This window comes from Artemia sp. Qi Xiang Cuo, chromosome 19 (genome assembly GCF_049724085.1).
Source record: "Artemia sp. Qi Xiang Cuo chromosome 19, ASM4972408v1, whole genome shotgun sequence".
Taxonomy (NCBI): Eukaryota; Metazoa; Arthropoda; class Branchiopoda; order Anostraca; family Artemiidae; genus Artemia; species Artemia sp. Qi Xiang Cuo.
In genome coordinates this window covers 32,586,875-32,608,209 of record NC_142812.1, presented here as the reverse complement: position 1 = coordinate 32,608,209, position 21,335 = coordinate 32,586,875, and the positions used below count along the sequence as shown (strand labels likewise).

Below are 21,335 nucleotides of genomic sequence, written 5' to 3'. Positions count from 1 at the left end.
TTTTGTATCCCCCTTGTATCCCTGGTCATGTAGCCTTTTGAGGGGGAATAAGAGTATTGTATTTCCAATTTGTATTTATTGGTTAATAAACTCTGAACTCTGGACAAAAAAAGATGAATTTTCATGCTTAAAAGTTGCAAACCGTATTTTTTTCATCCTCTTTTTTAGGTTATTCTTAGGTTAATTATTTTAGTTAATTCTTAGGTTACTTGCCCTCTTTTGCGTCTACCCCCCCCACACCCTCCTAGACCAATCACTACAATGGCATCTAGTCACTATTCACGCAGGATATTCTGAAAAATGGCTCCCGTTAAACGCTATGGGTAGCCAACTCGCATTATTATAAAACAAATCACGTGAAACAAATAAGGAAGAAAAGGAGATAAAAAGAAAGTAACTTACATTTTTTGAAAAGACTGAGGTAAAGGAACTTGCAATGCCTTTTGAAGACTTTTTCAGAGAGACATCCAATGGCTCGGAAGGCTTCAAGGAAGAAGAGGAAGGGAATGTTTCTTCCCGTTTTGCTGTCAAGATGCTAAAGCAGAAGAGAACAAGTAGTAAATTAAACCAGTGGTTTAAATTCAGAAAAAAGTGTTTGTTTTTTTTTTTGGGGGGGGGGGGGAAATTTCATGGCTCAACCACCATTTGAAAGTGACGGGAATTACCTAAACTCCTAACAATAGGATAATTAAGCCCAATTGAGCAGTAGGCAACTTATGCTTTATGAATAATTAGGTATATACAACAAATCTGCATTCACGAATTGAAATACATAAACATATTAAGTAAAAAGATAATCATAATTTTGTTTGCAATGCGACTCAAGTATAATTGAAGAGCCACTATTCTAATGGGAAATACCATTGCTTCTTGGCAGAAACCTTGTCGACGGCATTATTATGTTCAGTCTTTTCGGCTTTTCTTGCTGAGTTGCACTAACTAATAAATCGCTAAGTCACTCGTCAGTCATATTTGCTCGAAGATACGCTTTAACCCCCTTAAGCGTTGAAAAGAATCTTTTATTTGAGGCAGTTGAAACGGGCAGTATTACGGCAATTTCAAAATCACGTGTCATGAAGTTGAAGTGTTTTTTTTTTCATCTCTTAAGGGCAATATGTTTTTCTTTCTTTTTCTATTTTTCCAAAGCCATACCCAAAATAATTATTTTCCAGTCAGTAAAATAGAAAAATAAGAAAAAGAAATTAAGCAAATAGAAGATCCCAAGTTCTGGCAAAGGAAAATTTTGTACATATTAAAGGTAGAGTTCCTGTAGTAATTCCAAAGAGCTGGTTTATCAATATAACATAATTTCCATCTCACTTATTAATGGATAATCAGAAACATATCTTCAGCCGAGTGACCCCTAGAATATTACTTCTGTAGTTTTCCCGACAACATCTTTTTTCTCTATAACTTTGAAGAATTTTATAGCGTTATACCTCCTCCCTCTCCTAAATGTTCCCTCCTTCGAGACAAAATTCTGCATTTGTGCCTGCTCAAGGTTATGGAAATTCTAGTATTTTTACGTGTTTTTATTTACTGATTGCCTTTCAAAACCGCTGAACTGAAAACGGGAACAGCTGATCTAAAATCTGCATTTTTTCTTTTTTTTTCGTTATTTGTGGACTCAATTTAAAAAAGAGAATAAAGAAGAAATAAAGGAAAAGAAGAATAAACGGCGAAAGAGCGGAATTGGTGGTAAAATATACCTCTTTAACATACTGATTTTTTTATATTCATTAAACTGTTAGCTGTCGCATCTAAGTTTAAATTGCACTGAACCATTTCTGATTATCCAAACGATAATCAGTTTAAGGTGAAAAGTATTTTAGAATCTAGTTTGGTTAAGAATAGTGTTGGTTTGCCTTCAAATTACTCATTGAATGCTTGATTAAATTGATTAAAAAATAGGCTTAATGTAAAAATAAGTTTCATTAACGAAGCTTCATTTAACTAAGTTGATTCACTTGATGTTTGATAAAATTATGTACAATGATGCGTTATTGTGCACCAGCTATTATTATTAAGTAGGTGCAGTGGGTGATTTTGTAGGCGGTAGGGGGGTACCAGAAACCTCAAAGAGTGCATTTTAATGCCCAAATTGTTTAACTCCCCATGAGCTTTAAAATAATTCCACATGTTCAAAAAGTCTACAACCAAAGTTTCAAATTTTCAAAAGCAGGAAATTTGGTATTTTCCCGAAGAATAATGGATTTTTTTCTTTTTTCACCAGGGATGATCGTCTTGAATAAATCGTTATAAGATATCAGAAGCAGCTCATCTAAATTTAAATTTCTAATAACCATTTTAAGCGACATAACTGCCACAGTAAATCGCAAATTTCTGCCATTATGTGCGAATAAATAATAAAATTTTGGTGCGAACAGGGTCAAAATGCTATCAATCAAAATTCTGATAGTTAGTAAGCCTAGTAGATCCCGGTGCCGCACCGATGAGGGAAGACCGGCGGCGGCGGGGCAAAAAACAGCACGCCGCGCCGCGCCGCCGGTAAGACGCCGGCGCGATCAATGTTGACAGCAAACATTAGTATTTTCATTAGTCTTTCTCAAATCACGGCTTAGATTTACAACAGATTCAAGCCTAATCAAGAGTTCCAAAATTAACAAGTCGCTGGCTGGAACTGGTCTTCTACTCTATTCCTCAACGGAAGTAGAAGTCTGAAAGAAATGAAATGGCTGTGACGTTTCATAACCCTTGCATAATACGAGTAGTTGAAGTATCTATTACCTATGTATTCTTAACATAAATAATTATCAAAAATAGTAGTTTTTTTCATCGAGCATTACTGCATATAAAACTTCAAAATACCGTATCACAAAACTCGTCAGTTATCTGGGTAAAAACTTTGAACATAACTTTGAACTTAGAAGCTTAATTTTTTCATAATGTCCTTTGCCTATATCTGTTTTGTCACATTTAAAACAGCTGAAATGGGCGACTTTGATATTGATTGGTTTTTTTTTGCTCTTTTGGATTCCTAAGAAGCCTTCTTGTATTAAAAACTGGTTTTTAATTACAATTTAAAATAAAAGCATTTAAAATTTTTTTTTGGCTTCTTTATAGAATATATGACATGTAGGCTAAGGCTAAACTGCTGGTTTTTTTTATCGCTTTTGGCTGCTCTTTTGGATATTATTCATTTTTTCTTTTGGGGATTCATTCCAAATTATACACTGATAAATACCTGATATCAGTCAAATTATAAACTGTATCTAAAAGGAGTAAATTTATCAAATTGAAAAATACATGATGAACGCTTCACATGAGAACACTTCAATTACAATGACACAAAAAACACTTAATAGTTTATTTGCTATGAAGAAAAATGAAGTGCCAGCTATTTTCTTAGGTAAAAAATGAAAAGCTCATCCGTTTTAAGTGTAATTAAATGAAATAATATGCAGACTGAAGTAGCTCCAGGAAGATGTTGAAATGTTCATCCTAGTTCGTCACTTTTAATCCAGGCAAAATGTTAGGACACTTAGTATCAGTTATTGAGTTTAAGCTTTGATTTCCAAATGCTGACAAGAATTACCAAATTTAAGAAAGTCGCAACAATAAGTCACCTGTGGCCAAAATACTTAGACACCTCTTTGATCCCCACCCAGGCTCAAAGCTTCTGCTATGGTCATTTCCATGGAAATCTTCAAAGAGTTTCTTTTTAAAATAGCTTTCAAGCGTAGTTAGGGGTGTTTAGACTTTTTTGCTTTTCTTCAAAGCTTTGAACAAAGTGTTATAATATTCCAAATGTTACATTTGTGCATATTTTTGGTAATCATTTGTGGGGTGATCAAATTTTCTAAACCACTGTAGATACGTAAGAACGTTGCAACATCTAGTACCCTGAAGTCATAAGACTGTCAAAGACTCCTCCTTGAACCTCCCAAATTGAAAGCTTTTATTATGACCTGGCCTTTTAATGTAACTTGGGCACTGGACCAAGGGCGCCATTGTTACTCGAGCGCAACGTTAGGTGGAGATGTCGATATCGCTTTCGTCACACCAATTCGTTTTAGTGTGAATCTACCTGGTACACATGAATTAATGTTTTGAAAGTAAACCCGTTTCATCAATAGGAAAAAAAAACGGAATGGCCGCATATGTCCCTTTCCCTTTGGACGTTATAACCATGCAAGTGCTGTATCAAGTATAACTCACGAAAATCTTGTTAATTTTGTCAACTTTTCAACTTTTTGGCATCCTTGCTTTCAATAGAAAAAAAAATCAAGGTACTATCACTTAAATATAATAACTCCCTATGCCCCCCCTTCTGGATACCCTCTTGATAGGATACCGTCTCTGCTTAAATAAAAAAAAAATAATTAACTTATTGATAACCTTGCTTTAAAAAAAAATCGGGGTGTTATAATTTAAATATGATAGCTCAATACCCCCCTCCCCCCCTCTGGATACCAACTTGATAGGCTGCCGTCTCTGCTTTAAATTAAAAAAATAAACTTTTTGGGATCCCTGCTTTCAATAAATAAAATTCGAGCTATATCATTTAAATATAATACCTCCCTACCCCCCCCCCCTCTGGATACCACCTTGATAGGATACCCTCTCAGCTTTCATTAGAAAAATAATTTATTGAATAATTAACAAGTTCAATATATGGTTCAAACAAACACGCAAAATAACGTTAAAACAGCTTAGTGTTCCTTGAAAAAAAAAATTTGAGGGTATGAGTAAAAGGGGTACAAAGACAACAACAAAAATGTCAAAATTATTCAGATACACCTCAAATTACTGGAAAACTGAGTGATAGATACGCCATGGCATTCCATAAGATCCAAAGAATCGAATTAAAAGGGAGCACACACAAAAGCCAAAAAAGGCCAGTAGAAATCGCAAAATACCCGAGACAATGAACAAGTCCTAATGGGGGGCCCTGGGTCTATCAAAATATTTCAATGTGTTTCCCAGGGAATTTGATATCATTTTCTTCTGTCTCCACTTTAAATGAAAAAAATAATTATCTTTTTAGTATCCCTGCTTTCAATAAAAAAAATTAAGCATTGTCCTTTTAAAATGATAGCCCCCTAACCCCCCCCCCTAAAGGCAATAATTTACATTTTTTTTATGAATCATATTTTTGGGGTAACTTCCGTTTAAATCTTTAATTCCCCAACCTTGTACATAGATTAGTCTACAGCTAAATTTTGTCTCAACCGAAGGCTGTTTTTTTTTTGGGGGGGGGGGGGGATAAAAATTGACCAGAAATAATATTTTAATTTATATAAGACGTTCAATAATTTTTTTATAAAAATTAATAAAATATTAAATAAAGACAGCAAAAAAAAAAAAAAATCTGTAAACTTAAAATTTAGCTGTAGAAACAATCTGTCAGCTGTCAATTTCAAAATCCAACAATAGGCTGAAGCTGTATAGTAGTGAATGCGTTCTATATTTCTATTCAACTTGAAAATAAAATTCTTGACTACGAATGATGTAAGAAATAGTGATTGGGAAACTGCATTCGAAATGATTTAAACGCATTTGATAAAGAGGATACTTTTTTTTGTCAACATATGAAGAACTGTGTATATTGCAATATTTGCAATAGCATATTGCATCTGTCTGGTTTTTATGCAAAGCAACAAAAGAGACGAAAATTAATGAACAAGACAGCAGTGAAGAATTATGGTATACAAAGTAATATTTGGCAGGGAAAGTCACTGGTGATAAATCACTAGGGGTGGCACCGTGATTGCGTGATTTTCGGGGATTTGGGGAACCAAATTTTTTTTCGAAGTGACGCATAGATTTTCGGGGAAATACCCGAAAATTCGGGGATGGTGCAAGCTATGCTTGATTTCTAATCAGGAAAATCGAAATACTAAACCACATGAGAAGGAAAAGCTCCGACTTTACGGTTGACGCAATAAAGAATTGCCGCAAAAATAATTTAAAGTCGACCGAACGCCGTCGCCTCTGCCGGCGGTAGCGTGCATGCGGCGTGGCGGCGGCTTTACGACACTTCGGCGGCAGTCGACCGGGCCTCTCGTCGGCGGGGTTCGGTCTATCTTCCGGCGCGGCACCGGGGTCTAAAGCTTAGAATAAAAAAAATCTGATAATAAGACGTCTCAGTTTCAGACCATACTGCCACGTGGCGCATAACGGAGTCCATACAAAGTGATAAAGGAGTCATTTGACTGAGTTGATTCATTTCAGGTTTCATTCATGTATGCACATCATTGCACTGCTACACACCATCTATTAGGTGGGGGGTAGGGTTGGGCTATTAGGCAGATCTTTCAGAGGCAAGAGAGGGTAAAGCGTTCCAAAGCCCCAAAATTGAATTTTTAGGTCCAAATTTTTCTACTTCCAGTGACAAATATCCTAAAATCTAAGGGAATTTGCGCCATAACTTCCCTTCATTTGTAGGAATAAACAACTAGACTTTCAATATGGGTGCTGAGGAATAGATGTCTTCTCTCTAAGTGGTGACCATTGAGTATAAAATGGTAACCTTTGAGCATAAAATGAAGATCATTTTTCTGCGATGGGGGGGGGGGGGGTCAAAGAAGATCCAACACCCAAATATGTTTTACACAAACTATAACGTAAAAGGTCTGAGGAGGGATTACTCTTCATATTTGGGATAATACTATTTTATTGTGTAAATTGAATGCACCTAAATAAGAATTTTCATTCTCGATGCATTGTTACGAAGAAGTAAAACTTTAGCGAAATAAGGGAGTGGTAGAAGGCACTTTTTTTCTAATATAAACCTGAACATTATATGAAAACTAATTTTCATGCCCCTCCCTCCCCCGAGTGCTTCCAGTTGAACTCAACAGCATCCAAAAATAAAATATTAAGATTGAATGTTTTGAAAGTATCATAGACAGCGCTATGGCTGCCTAAGTAAAGAACGATGCTAGCACAATGTATTATTTTTGGTTTCTTTCTTTCTTTCTTTTAGACCAAGGCACTTCGTAACAGAAGGAGTTGTCATTGAAACTTCGAAAACGGCTCATTTGATTGGACATTTCAAGGGCTTGTGACCTTTTTTATAACCGAAAACGATTGGAAGGCAACTAACACCCCTTCCACGCCCACCATTTCCCCAAACACCTTTAATCAAATTTTTTAGATAGCCATTTTGTTCAACGTAGTTGAAAGATTTGGAAACTATGTCTGCGGAGGGCACTCCCCCCCCCAAGGCCCTCAGGGTGAGGGTTAAAAGTTATGCCCTGGGGGCATGTAAGGTTTTTTATAGAAAGCGTGGTCGTAGAAACTTGAAAAAGGGCTCATTCGATTGGAAATTCAAAGGGCTAGTGCCCTTTTTAATAATCGAAAGTGACTGAAGGGCAACTAGGCCCCCTCTCGCGCCCACCATTTCCCCTAACATATCTAATCAAAATTTTGAGATAGACATTTTGTTCAACGCAGTTGAAAGTTCTGGAAATTAGGTCTTTGAGTATGACAACCCCCTCCCCCCCACAGCCCTCAGGGCAAGGGCTGTAAGTTATGCCATTGGGGCATATAAGGTTTTTATAGAAAGTGTTGTCGTAACAGCTTCAAAAAGGGCTCATTCGATTGGAAATTGAGAGGACTAGTGTCTTTTTTATTAGTCGGAAGTGATCAAAGAGTAAATGCTTCCCCCCCCCCATACCCATCATTTCCCCAAACCCTTCCAATCAAAATTTTAGAGAAAAACATTTTTTTTTTCAACGTATTTGAAGGGTCTGGAAATTATGTCTTTGAGGATAACAAATCCCCCCAGCCCTCAGGGCAAGGACTGTAAGTTATACCCTGGGTGCAATAGAAAGCATGGTCATATAAACTTCGGAGGGGGCTCATTGGATTGGTAATCAGACGCACTAGCGCTCTTTTTAAGAGTCAAAGTGATCGGAGGGCAGCTACAAACCCCCCCCCCCCACACCACGCACATACACGTCGGATTGTCCCGAAATGCATCTAATAGAAATTTTGAGATAGCCATTCTATTCAAAATAGTCTAAATATCATATGACAAGGCTTTAAAGGTTTAAACAAACCCCAGAGATTAAGGGCAAGTGTTGTAAGTTATGCCCAAGGGGTATTTAAAGTTTTTATGGAAGGGATGGTTGTTTAACTTAGAAGAGGCTCTGTCTTTTTCCCTGAAAAAGACTATGTCAATATAAAACGAACAGAAATTAATTTAAAAAAAAACTTTTTCAAATGAATTTACTGAAAAAATGTGAATATAAAAATAAAAACATTTAAAAGAATTTTCTTCAGTAAAGTAAAAATTATATTCTGGCTTTTAGAAAGCATAGGGGTTTAGAACCCAAATCACATTAATTTCTGCTCGTTTTGAGTTTGACTCCGTTATTTATTTTAATTTATGTTTGTTTTGGGTTTCATTTATTTATTGATACTGATTTGTGGTAGTTCTACACTTGGTAGATTATTTGATTCTATTTTTGTTCATTTTTGGTTTAATGGAGTTCTTTACTTTTTTTTGAAAAACTTATTTTGTGTGAAAAACCTTTTTAAATTAATTGTCAAGAAGAGATCGACAAATCATTTTGACAACCATGATAAAGCAATATGGAATGATATAGAAAATTATTAGAAAATATTCAGTAATTTTTAACTGAAAGAAGATTAATTTAAGTAGTTAAAGAACATTCTAAAAGGACTGAAAAATAGTAAGGATTCGGTGCTGATAGTATGGTAAATCAATTTTGAAATAAAGTGATTGAAGCTAAGATATTGAAAATTCCTTATACGATTTTCGATAAAGAGAAAGTTCTTAGCGATTTTAGGAAAATTAAACCCATTATTAAGAAAGATGATAAGATACAGAAGAAAGGGGGTTTAATTTATTATCAAAACATCAGCTTGATTTTGGTACAAAGATGCTGTAGATATTGTTATGAGAAGAACAAGACGTTTCAAGAAGGGAAGAGGATGCGATGACCAAATTTTCATGATTAGACTAAACATTACCAGGTGCCTAAATTACAAGAATATTTTAGCCTTGGGAAAAATAGATCATAAACAGGCATTGGACTTAGCTGATAAAAAAGCTTTAGTGACGTCTTACACTTGTATGGAATAACAGGTAAGAATGTTAAAGTGATGATTGCTACATTCAAGAATAATGCCACTACGTTTGAAGTAGGATGCGAGGCCAGTCATTGGTTCGAAGTAGAACCGGAAGCTGAGCAATGTCGTCTTCAAATGACAAGGGAAAAACAGTTCTAGGCTTTTCAGGAGGCTTGCGACTTCATAGTGCAGAAAGAAATTTGAAAATTATTGCTAAGAAGAAAAAAACGTTTAAATTAAGAATAAACAAGGACGATAAGGTGACGTTTAATAACGGGTATCTACAAGTGTATCTACAAAAATATTATATTCGAAAAGAGCATAAAATAATAAAAGTACTGGTACTACTTTTATTTTATTCACATGTCTCCTTCTATGGAGTTAGTAATATAGAGTGTTAAGCTCCTGGTAGTATTTGTCTTGCTGAGGAGCTGAGAAAAGAAGGATAATGAGGTGAATACTGGGCAACGATAAGATCGAAACAATGATTTACTTTACTTGTATGGTAGCATTGCTTTATTTATATGGTATCTATGCAGTATTATTAATATCTTAGGAAAGATGCTAGATGCAGTGAATAATACAAAAAGTATAACAGTTAATGTATAGTTTATTTCATTCAAAGTTTAGAAGAATATGAAGATAAGCTCTGGAATTAGGACAGAACAAATCAAGGTAATGACAAAAGTCAAGTATTGCTCTCAAACGTGGATGTTGCGTGAAACTGTGCTCAAACGGTATGGAATGAGGTTAAAAGAAAGCAACTTCAAGGGAAAAAAACTTCATAGAAGATAATAAAGAATCACGCTCTGCACAGACTGGGATGGAGGAGGAGTGTGCACAGCTGTGTTGGCAACAACCAACGCGCTGCGATGAGTTGTCAGTGGTAGGAGTAGTAGCATATTTGTGGCAGTCTAAAATACTCTCAGGAAAACACTAATAAAATATTGATATAAATTATGAGTATTGAAAAAAGATGACCCCCCCCCCCCTCCTACACATATGACAGTTTTTTTATTTTGAGTTTAACATTACCCTTAACTTGTAAGTTTTTTTTCTTTAGTAAATATAAAAATTGGATTTGAGCAGAAAATTTTTAAGGTAAAGAAAGTCAAAAGACTTAGTGATACCGTTAGGTAGCTCTTAATATGCAAAGTCTACGACACCAGCACGTTTTATATTCAGTTTACCTTTTATTTTATTCAGCAACCCATCCCAATCTATAAGGTCCCCTTGATTTTTTTTCCATTAGAAAAAAACAACAATGAATTTTTTTTTTCATTCGCTCGGCTTTTTGTTTAAAGGACTTGGTCAAATTATGTATGAATGGTTAATTTGTCGGCACAAAGAAGCTTATTTTCGGCCACTGTTCCAGAGATTGTTCTTTTCGGCCGACCGTCTAGGGCTAACCAGAAAGCAGGTCGTCCTCCATTGGGGTGGGAGGATGTCGTAAGGAAACGTTTAATGGAAATGGAAAGCTCCTGGGAAGGTGTAAAAGGGGAGGCTTTGAATTGATTGAAATGGAGGGATTGTGCGTAGTGTGTTAGCCTCAGGCGGCTTGGTGCTGCGGCGAGTTGTTAGTAGTAGTAGCAGTAAAGAAGCTTATCTCTTCTAGACGGGAAACAGCTAATGGTATAGGGTCTACCAACATAGACAGTACCCTATGCTAAGGGTGACGAAATTTTCTGGCTTGCTTTTGGACAGCATGTAAACTGAGAAGAAACGTTAATTCAGCCGCAGAGGCCAGAACGGACATAAGTAAAGTCAGTACAATGAAACTTCAAGGACTGTAGCTATATATTAGATTACGAAGTTATTAAGGATAATCATACCTCAAAAGCATGTTTCTTTCTTGAACAACATGTGACTGAATTTTTAAATACTGGGCCTGCTGCTCATCGTTGTACTGTTGTATTCTCGTCAGCATTTCTTTTTCTTCCTGTTCCAGGTACAGTGTAGCATGTTCATAAATTTTAGTAGATTCAGCGTCTATACCAGGCATCACTAAAAAAAAAAAAAAAAAAAAAAAAAAAAAAAAAAAAAAAAAAAAAAAAACATAAGTACTCAAATCCTACTGACACGATAGGATAAGATCTCAGCTGTTAAACAATACAAACAGTTTTACATAAATATACGGAGCTAGCTTTAAACAAACCCCTCATCTGTCTCAGGGCCGTATCCAGGGGGGAGGGTTTACCGGGTTTGAGCATCCCCCCCCCCGATTTTTTTCACCTGAGTGGCAAAAACGAAAAAATTATAATTAAGATAATACACAAACAATACTGCATAGAAACAGAATACGATCTGAATTATTTGTGATCTTTCCTTCTTCTCTATGTGGACTCCAGCTTTGGCTGGAATGGTACGGCTTAGACAAAAAAAAAAGTAACCAAAGCACTTTGTGGTCTTTTAGAAAATTTTGCATCTAAACACTTCATGTTTAGATTCAAGTTGTAAGAGTTTTACAAAACAGCGTCTTTAAATTAGTTGAAAGAGTATTTATACGTAAATTTTGGAAAGAGAATATTCCTACACATTTCCTAACCTAGAACCTCCCAAAGTCATAAAAAGCCTCTGTGAAACAATCCATAGAGCTATACTTGCTATGGTGAACAGAATAACTATAAAGCACAACAAATAGCTATATAATGTCTAAATGTCAGCTATTTGCTGCTTTTTTAGTCTATTGTAGTTGTAGGAGCTCATTAAAATTGTCACAAATTATATTAAAGATACCGAAATTCTAAACTAATACAAAGGACTGTGATTTCCAACAGAGTGAAGACAAAGCTGAAAATAAAGTCATTTTATGGAAAATATGCAACTTTAAGATTTTATTCGGTTTCAAAAATGTATTGAGAATAAATATTAAAGGGAAGATCGATCATTTATTTTGCGTCGCAAGCAAATATTTCTGTGACTATTACAATTTTAAGTCTAGTTAGGTCTCTGCCCTGGAAATTTTGTGGAATTTCAGCTCCTTTCAGCCGTGCTGGGAGGGATTTTTCGCATCTTTCAGCTTACTCAGACCTTCGGCCTTCGCCATCTCTCAGCTCACTTAGACCTTCAGCCTTCGCCAAAGACCGGCTCATGCATTTGACCCTTGCAGATTCAGCCAGACATCATCTCCCCCCTTCCGCTTTACCTGTTACAATCAGCAGCCTGGGCATTGCAACCAGGTGACTTTTTGAAAAGGAGTCTCTGGCAGCTCTTCGTTTAATTACATAAATATATTTTTGTGTTGATTGTGCGATGCTTGCAGTGACTTTTATTTTTGAAGATTATCCCATATTTTACAACGTTTGGACCAAAAAATTCAAGCTTGGATGGCATATCCCAGTCATAAATCATTTAAACACCTGTCCCTTTTTTTGTAAATTCACTTATCAATCGCCAATGGACTGACAATGGACGTCAGTGGACTGATCGCCAGACCCAACATTGGATAGCATTTATGGTAAATCGAAAATGAAGTCTGAGCCAAACACTGACAGCCTAGTTTGAATTTAACCGAAGATTCTTAATATGTTCTTTCGAGCCTTGTTTTGGAACAATGAGACACTGTTGGCAATCACGGTACGTGATTCGTTATGGGTTTTAACTTTACTCTTTAAGTGTTTTTAGAAATTGCAAAGTTTTTTTTATTTGTTTTTTTGGTTTTTTTTTATTTTCGTTTATGTAAAGTTGTTAAGCTTTCCATTTTAACTGAGGGTGCCGATACCACAATCAATGCTAAAAATTGAATTCGTGCAATTATTTAAGATTTATTATGTATAATATCTAAGAATTAGTAAACAGTTTTATACATGCAGATATTTCATTTTGGCATTCTGCCAAAACTGGTGTCGGCAACGAACTTCAATTTACTTCAAAAGAATTCGCACATTTGGAAAATACTGTCTCTACGAAACCCCAAAAACTAAGGGCGGGTGGTGAGTGTGTAAAGATTATACTAGCACACACAAAAAAAAAACAGTTTTTCCAGCAATGCAGGAAAACTGCGTTCTAAAAAAATTTTGAACGCTAGTCAAAATTAAATCCTTACCTTTGGATGCAGAAAAATCTTCAGAAACTAATACAATCTTAAACGCTTTTGAATATAGGGCACTACGTTCCAACGCTTGTATTCGACTGGGGTCTCTCTGAAAAAACGAATGGGCATCAAACAGGACGAAATAGCATAAATTTGTCACAGCATTGATTACAAAAAGATTTGTCACAGAAAAGAGTCTATTGATTACATACTTTGGCTACATACGCCAATTAAGTGGTGTTATGAGCATCGTGGCAGCGTTTCAGGGTGACACGGGTTATTTATAGAACAACAATAATTTTCCTGGACATATTCAGAAAACGATACCAGCAAAAACTATCAATGGTTACCGACCTTTTCTTAATCGCAATCATTTAAAAAATTTCAAAGATGTTCATGACCCTCCTTTTTTATCCGCAACAATTCATAAATAAAACAAAACGACTTGATAATAATATCAATCCCAAAAGAAGTGATGTTACTTTTATTTATTATTAGTTACTAATGATCTTGTAATAGTTACAAAGGTGATGGTTGACCTTATATCTGCTCAAAAGTGGTATAATTCTGGGTTCAGTTTTGGCTAAGGCCAATCCCATGTCATTATCAACATCCGGCTAATTCCTGGCTTTTGTCTTGATTCGCAGAAAAATTGAAAATTCACTTTCGCAGAGGTGAGTAGAAGCCCATAGCACCACTATTGAAAAAGAAAACATGTAAATTTTAGGGTACGGAGGATGCATTGCAAATCATGTGTGTATATGTATATATCACATGCTGGAAGTTTTGTAAAGTTCTAAAAATTCATCCTGTATTTCACTGGGTGCGTCGGCAACATCAAAGGATACACGAGATGGGTTCAAAATTAAAGGAACTTCTCATTCAGAGAATTCAGGAAAATAGCACTGAATACTAGATTCAAGGGTTTGAAGGTGGTTATTAATTTCCTTCCAGCTACGATTTCCGTTTTTGATTCTTCAGTTTCTGTGGAAAGGTATTTTAACATGGCAAGGTTTCCAAGATTTACTTTACGGCACCAATTTTGCGGCTTTATTACGACAGCATGGACTTTAAAGTAAGTAATATGAGGTTCTCAACATGCAATTTTAAATTTCACTTATTTAGTTGATCCATGATGTTAGATAATTCTTTGGATCCAGATCTCATCATTAAATCGAATAATAGTAATATGAGAAAAGTCCAATACGGCAGATGAACTATAAAAGTAAAAGTAGGCCCTGACTCCCATTGGAGCGAAACAAAACTTTCCTAAATAAATCCTTCTAAGTTAAACCCAATTTACTTGCGACCACCTCAAAAGAGCCATCGCAACCACTTGCGAGTCGCAGCCTACCGATTGGGAACTCCCTAATCTAAATAGAACTAGAAGGATGAAAGCACTGAATGTACTACAAACAACTAGGCAGTCTTTACGTGAATGCAGCCACAATAACTTCTTTTTTTAAGCTATACTTCTCGTTACGGACCTTGGCATGGAATAGACAATGAATCAAGCTATTTTAAGCGATCTTCATGCGTCTTAATTTTTGCGCTCAAAATACACCTGATGTTACCAATAAAACCTTTATATTTAGTACCAGGATACCGAACTTCGTTTTTGTTCCAGAAATAAATTTAACAGCGCTGTTTTATTTGCAATTGAAACCGATTGGGTTTTCCTTCTTGGCAATTACCCAACGAACTAAACTTCAAAGAATAACTTACAATTCCACTACTAGCTGTAACCAAAGTCTTTTGGCCGTCAAGAACACTACGTGCATATACATCAGTACGACAGTTTAGACAGTGAAACACTGTCCATCGTCCAACCAATCGGTTTGTCAAGAGCCATGGATGAACTATCAGAGGATCAACTGCTGGTATTCGTATAAACATCGATCCCAACTAGAAAATAATGATCTTATGTAAATGAACTTATGTTTAGATACACTGAAATCTAACTTTGAAAACATAGTTTGATTAAAGCAGACTTTCTTTTAAAGCCATACAAAACAGCAGCAAATGCATGTGGCAAATGGAAGAAAACACATTTTAGAACCAGGATGGCACAAGCCCAGGTCTCGTTGCAATAGCAGCACGGAATCCTGTAAAAAGTGAACCAAGGAATCACCCCTAGTAAAGAGCAAACCACAGCCCATAGTAACTGGAAGCTTAAAAGTGTACTTTAAGGAAAAAAAACTGTCAAGTGAGCAAGAATTATCATTTAAAACTGATTCAGGAATGGGAACTTTTATTTCAGCTAGTCTTCATAGTCAAAGTCTTTAACAAAAACGAATTTATGGGAATTTCGAAAGATGGGGATTTCTTTCTCCTGAAGGATTTCCACTGTTTCTTTGAGCTTTAAAAGTAGAGAAATAGTTGTAGTATTGGAACTTTTCACGTGGTCAAGGACACCAGCTTCAACCAAACGCCTAGTCAAAGATTGTAATGTTTTGCGGAAATTTAAATAGAATCCCAGTTCACGCACTTGTCAATTATATTTCTTGTGTTTGTTCTAGACAACAGAAGGAAGACTTCCCTTGATTGAAGTTAAGCAAGATATGAGTCATTCACTGAATATCACGCTGCCAGCACAAAAAGAAAACAGATTATTCCGCGAGATCATCCACTTATTAAAATTCAATAATATTGTCTAATACGGACCTAAGACTCACTTCACTTTGGTTGGTTGTGCTTTGCAATGAGAAGATGAATAGCAAAGAAAATTACCCATAAGATCAAAGCCAAGAGAAGTTTATCTGGACTCCAGGTGCTGGTGTTCAGGAAAAACAGAAGAAGTTCTTCCATGAACCAAACAATATTGAACCAAGAGAAATAGTATCCCGTTCTAGTTCCTTCTTAAATTTGTGACAAGCAAGCTATAAATATTAGGTCTTTTTTCATTTTCCCTTCTTCCTTAATTCTTGGTTCATTGAAAAAAAAACTGAATACACCAAAGATAAACCCTGTAAGGCTGTACTGATAAATACTCTCTGCAAGCAGTCAGACAACACATGCTTTGGTATTAAGTATAACATGTATATGCTCTGAGCTAAAAGCGGCTTCATTAAATGTCAGTGTAATTAATAAACTCCACTAAAACTAAGCTTAAAATCTTACAATGATTTACTGTCTACACAAGAACATTTCCTGTCAGCTGAGTCCTCTCTCCTATTAAAAGTGGACAATAAAACCTAAGCCTTGCTGGGCCAGCTAAGTATTTGGGCAAAGGAAGACCTTCAGCTGCTCTGGCAATACTAATTAGTTCTTGCCTTTCGACATCCATAGCTATCCAGAAGGAGTGTTTCCAGGTAAAAAAGTTGCAAATCTGGTGATATACTGCAGCTACTTACTGAGTGATTACAGGGTCAAGACATCCAAAGAAAATTTGTCTAAAAGTTGACATCCAAAGAGTGTTACCAGCTATTAAGGACCCTAATAAGGCTTGTTTGACTATGCACAACCAGTTTGGTTTTAAGAAAGGTTATAGCCAGGAACACATAAATTATCTGCTTGCTACAGAGAGGATGGTGCCAGTGGTGAGTTCCTCCTTCCTGCAGCTCATGATGTTTCATGTGCTTTCAAATTTGGCAACTGTTCCCATTTGTTGTAGAGTGCACGGCAGTGAAGTCTTGATTACTCAGTTGTGTGAATGTTTAAAAATATATATGCTAGGTTATGTGTTTTGTGAAAATACCAGCCTGTGATGATGATATCATTTATATAGCTATAATACAAATTCGGAAAGAAATCAGCCAGGGAATAATCACTTCATCCTGGTGTTGTAAATGGTAAAATTGAATATTTAACGTATTTTACTGTAATTTTACAGACCCCTGTAAAATTGGTATTTTACCTATTTTACAAAGATATTTTACAGCACCTTGTAGCTAACATAGCATAAAACTACCCAAAGGCTGGGAGGAACAGGTTTGGATAAGATAATCTTTTTGTGATTTTTACTGGATACACAGCAGGGCAAAAGAAAGCAAAAGTATTTAAAAAAAAATTTAATTTATTTACATTAAGAAATTTTTTATTGGTTTTCAAAATAGACGAGGGGTATCACCTTTGCAAGCCTAGGAAAATCTGAATCTTTGAAAATTTTTATTAAATGCTGAAAAAATTATAGAAAAAAATGCTCAACTGGTTTACTAGCTACAGGGCAGCAGGGCAACAATAAATCTTGAATTTATTTACGCTGAGAAAGTTTTTTATTGGTTTTCAAAACAGAGGAGGGGTATCACCTTTGGGTACTGTTCTATTTGCTGTAAAACACGCAAGACATCCTTGAGAAAAACAAAGATCTGACTCTGTCTGATGCTGTTTATAAACAAGGAGTTTCTCACTCTGGGAACTATATTTAAAATTTGTTTTTTTTTTTTGGGTTTAAGGGGGGAAAATGAACCTAGGTTTTACATATTTAATTTGTGTTATGCTTTACCCCCATCCCCCTAATGTGCAAATATATAGCCAAAATTTGTTTCTAAACTATTATATTTTTATCCTGTTTTTGTTACATTTCATTAGCATTAACCAAACTTCACTTCTCACGTGTTTTACAGCTAATAGAACAGTACCCACTTTTGCAAGCCTAGAAAAATCAGAATCTCTGAAAATTTTCATTATAGGCTGAAAAAATGATAGACAAAAAAAAAATGCTTGGCTAGTCTACTAGCTACAAGGAAACTCTAAAACAACAATTTTATGCTATATTTCCTAGGGAGTACCTTATTTTATTAATTATATAGACTGGGTTTATTTCTTACAGTAATTCCTCCCCCCCCCCCCTTGTATAATAACAGTGTGAACAAACCCCAGAAAGATTAAAATTAGTTTTACTTTTAAAGGGTTAGACTTCTCCATGCTCAATTACATCACTAATATATTAAATTTAAGTAGAATAGTACCATCTGTTTAGGAATAAAAGATCTAAAGCCGAACTGGCCAGCCATGACAGAAAAAATATAAATACAAAAACAGGTCTATGGCCAGTAAATGAAAACAAAAAACAAAAACGAATACTTTGCTTGTATCAAACAAGGCATATTCAGAGTAGACAAAAAAAACTAAAACTAAAAAATGTACATAAAACTAAAATAGACTCACCTTAAAAATAAAATTTACAATTGCTTAAAATTTACAATTTGGAGCTACTGTCATGAAACCACCTCACAAAACTTTAAGCCAGTTACTTTTGTGAGGTGGTTTCATGAAGGTAGCTCCAAATTGTAAATTTTAAGCAATTGCATATTATATTTTTAGGCTAGTCTATTTTAGTTTTATGTACATTTTTTAGTTTTAGTTTATTTATTTTTTTGTCTATGCTGAAGATGCCTTGTTTGATACAGGTGTAATATTCGTTTTGTTTTTTGTTTTCATTTACTGGCCATAGACCTGTTTGTCATATTTATATTTTTTCTATCTGTTTAGGAGAATTTTTATGTGCTTAGTAGGGAGCCTACCAAAATTGTTCCAATGTTTAATGCATTGGAGACCAATGCTCTTGCTTTAGAACAAACCATTATGCAAGGTTGAATATGTACAACTAGAAAATCACAATATTCAACAATCTTCTTGCATAAAGCAGAGAAGCAGATGAAGATTTGCTAGATGTTTTCCAGAGAAATTGCCTACAGATTGTTCTGGGTACACAGCTGGTACCCAGCCAGGTAAATTTGTTCATCCCTTTTCATGGAAAAACTGTTAGTCTTTTGGTGCCTTAGGATTAAAATTAGAACCCTTCACTTTGATTACATGTAATGTTGTATTCCATTATCATTACTAAATTGTAGGTTTACAGTGAACAGTCCTTCCCTGCAGCAAGCAAACAGAAGGTGGAAATTGTGGATTTGAAAATAGTCAGGTAAGAAATACAAATTAAAAAGTTGGTATTAGAGCCACTCTACTCCACCTTGACAGCAGCCTTGATGTTGACAAATTCCACAAAACTTTAACATACATTCAAAATGTTAAACAGTGGTTACATCTTTACCTTTTTAAAGAATGTATCAGACTTTTCCTCATCATTTAAAAGTGTTTTGCCAACTTCTTCAAGACATGTAAGGGTGGTACCAAGATCAATTTTGACATTCAAACAATTACAAGCATGAAGAACCATATTTTGTTCAGATCTATAAAGAAAATAACTATTTAGGTTCATATCAGTCATTGTACATAATATGATACTTTACTGCAAACAAAAGCCAAATGGTTACAGCAAGAAAACAAGACACTGACTATAAATATCTTTTCTAGATATTAAATTTAAATACTTTAAGCACATCACATCTTTGCTCAATCCTGATTTACAAAGTTTTAGAGATTTGAAATCTTTTCTCAAATCTATAAAAATTTGATATGACTTAAAATTCTGCTGGAACAAGAGGAATTGCATTTTCTAAACTAGACCAAATGATCTATCATTTACTTGTCACCTGAAAGACAAGTAAAATGTTTTTTTGACAAGATTGAGATATGTACAGACCTATCATATATGGTATCTTCTAAGCCATAGAAATAAGGAAAAATTAGAGATAATACCTTGTTAACACATTCTTAGGTATATTTTAGACCCTACATTTATTCCTGAAAGGTTTATTTACTTGACTCAGTTACTTTGTAAAATAGCGAGAAGCCCCTCAATTGGAACTTCCAAAAATTGCCTTTATAGTGTCATAAATCAATAGTTGATGAAAAGTAAGTGCAAAAAATAATGGCAAACCCACAAAATCAGCAGTTTTGCATATAGTTTGGGTCTATGACAGGCCTCAGTAGCTGAAAGGGGGGGGGGGGCTGGAATGGAAAAACAGCATCAGTGAAGTATTCCACAAAGGTAATGGACATCCACCACATGGCTAATATGGGAGAAGAGTTCATTTGTGATGCAAATGGATGTTATATTTAGATTGAGGATGCAATTCTAGGTAGGCTATATATTTGCACATTATGGGGGTGGGGATATATATTCTATGAATAGGCTATATAGGTTCTAAGAAATTCATGAATTTCTTAGAAAAACTGGAAAAACAAGTAAAGAAGTGAAGATAAAGGCTCTCCCTGTGCAAAATGTGTTAACTAGGATTATTCTGTATATCATGGAGTAAGAATTGTTTTCTTAATATGTTTCCTTATGTCCAGCTGGACTCCTAGGCTTAAAATACTGGTTGGCCAGTTGGCTAATTTAAAGATTTGTATATATATACACTGTCAAATTAGCCATCTGGTGGTATCTCATTTAATCTCTATAGGCAAAGATTTTTTTTTCTCTATAACAGTTGATTTTATACATTTACTATTTTATTTGTTTTTATTAGCCTATCTTTATCTTATCTGTTTAGATTCTCATATATGTGGCAGGTATAGCCTAATGTAAATTTGTGTTATTTATTTTAGTTGTGTTGTATGTGTAGGCTACTTTAATTTATGTATGACAAAGCCCAGCTGCATTATTTTGATTCTTGTTTTTTCAATGTAGGCAGTTGCTACAGGTGAATAACCCCCTACCAATATCAAAATAAGTGATAGGCCTAGGGACATGATCTGGTTCAGTGAGTAGGCTGTTGACTGATGTGACACCCAAGGCAGCTAGTGATTACAGAAGGCACAGAATAATTGAGTGATACAAACGCACACAACCAATTGGTCAAACCCCAAACAACAACAACAACATATTAGTACCCTAGGCTGGTAAACTTTGTGCAAAACTTTATTTATGTCATAGGATTCCTGCATTATGCCAACCCACTTTAATACCTATTGGTATTTATATAAACTAGTAAATCCTAAATCCACCAACAAATAAAAAGCAATTAGAATTAACTGTGCAAAAACATCTAGATTTTTCAAAACTTTAACCATCACTATTTTCTTCCCTTTCTTCCTGGCTGTATTTAGAGCAGGGTTATCACGATGGGCTTTCAGAAGCTGTGAAAGGTGCCGAGAAACCTGTGAAAGTCAAAAAACCACGTGACCAATTTTAAAACGTGTTCAGACTTTCTTACCACAGTTTACTTTTAGTCACAATCGAAAAGTCTATGATACATATTTATCTGATTGCCTTTTGGCTATATGTGAGACGTTAATGCATGCTAGCAGTCTGATAAACTGAGAATTATTTTTCAAAGAAGATAAGACTCAAGAACCACATTATCTACAAAGGAATCATTAGCCGCCACAACCCTGATGTCCGCTACAAACCAACAGAGATACTCTTTTTTCAGAGATTCCTTTGCCTTCA

The 21,335-nt window shown here is 35.2% G+C and overlaps 1 protein-coding gene across 3 annotated transcripts in view; it reads right to left on the bottom strand.

Moving 5' to 3' along the window:
* Positions 1–21,049, bottom strand: part of LOC148940745 (uncharacterized) — a 35,834-nt gene extending 14,785 nt beyond the window's left edge. Inside the window, exons 1-6 of one of the 3 annotated variants that reach the window (XM_089104965.1) lie at positions 20,954–21,049; positions 19,092–19,230; positions 14,822–15,001; positions 13,109–13,205; positions 10,896–11,067; positions 403–535 (exon numbers count right to left, since the gene is read on the bottom strand). In XM_089104965.1, the coding sequence (XP_088961091.1) occupies positions 403–535; positions 10,896–11,067; positions 13,109–13,205; positions 14,822–15,001; positions 19,092–19,217 (708 nt within the window). In that variant the 5' untranslated portion in view covers positions 19,218–19,230; positions 20,954–21,049. Of the gene's footprint in view, positions 1–402; positions 536–10,895; positions 11,068–13,108; positions 13,206–14,821; positions 15,002–19,091; positions 19,231–20,918 lie in introns of all 3 variants that reach the window. The other 2 variants (XM_089104964.1, XM_089104966.1) reach the window with 2 other exon arrangements.
* Positions 21,050–21,335: the final 286 nt, after the last annotated feature.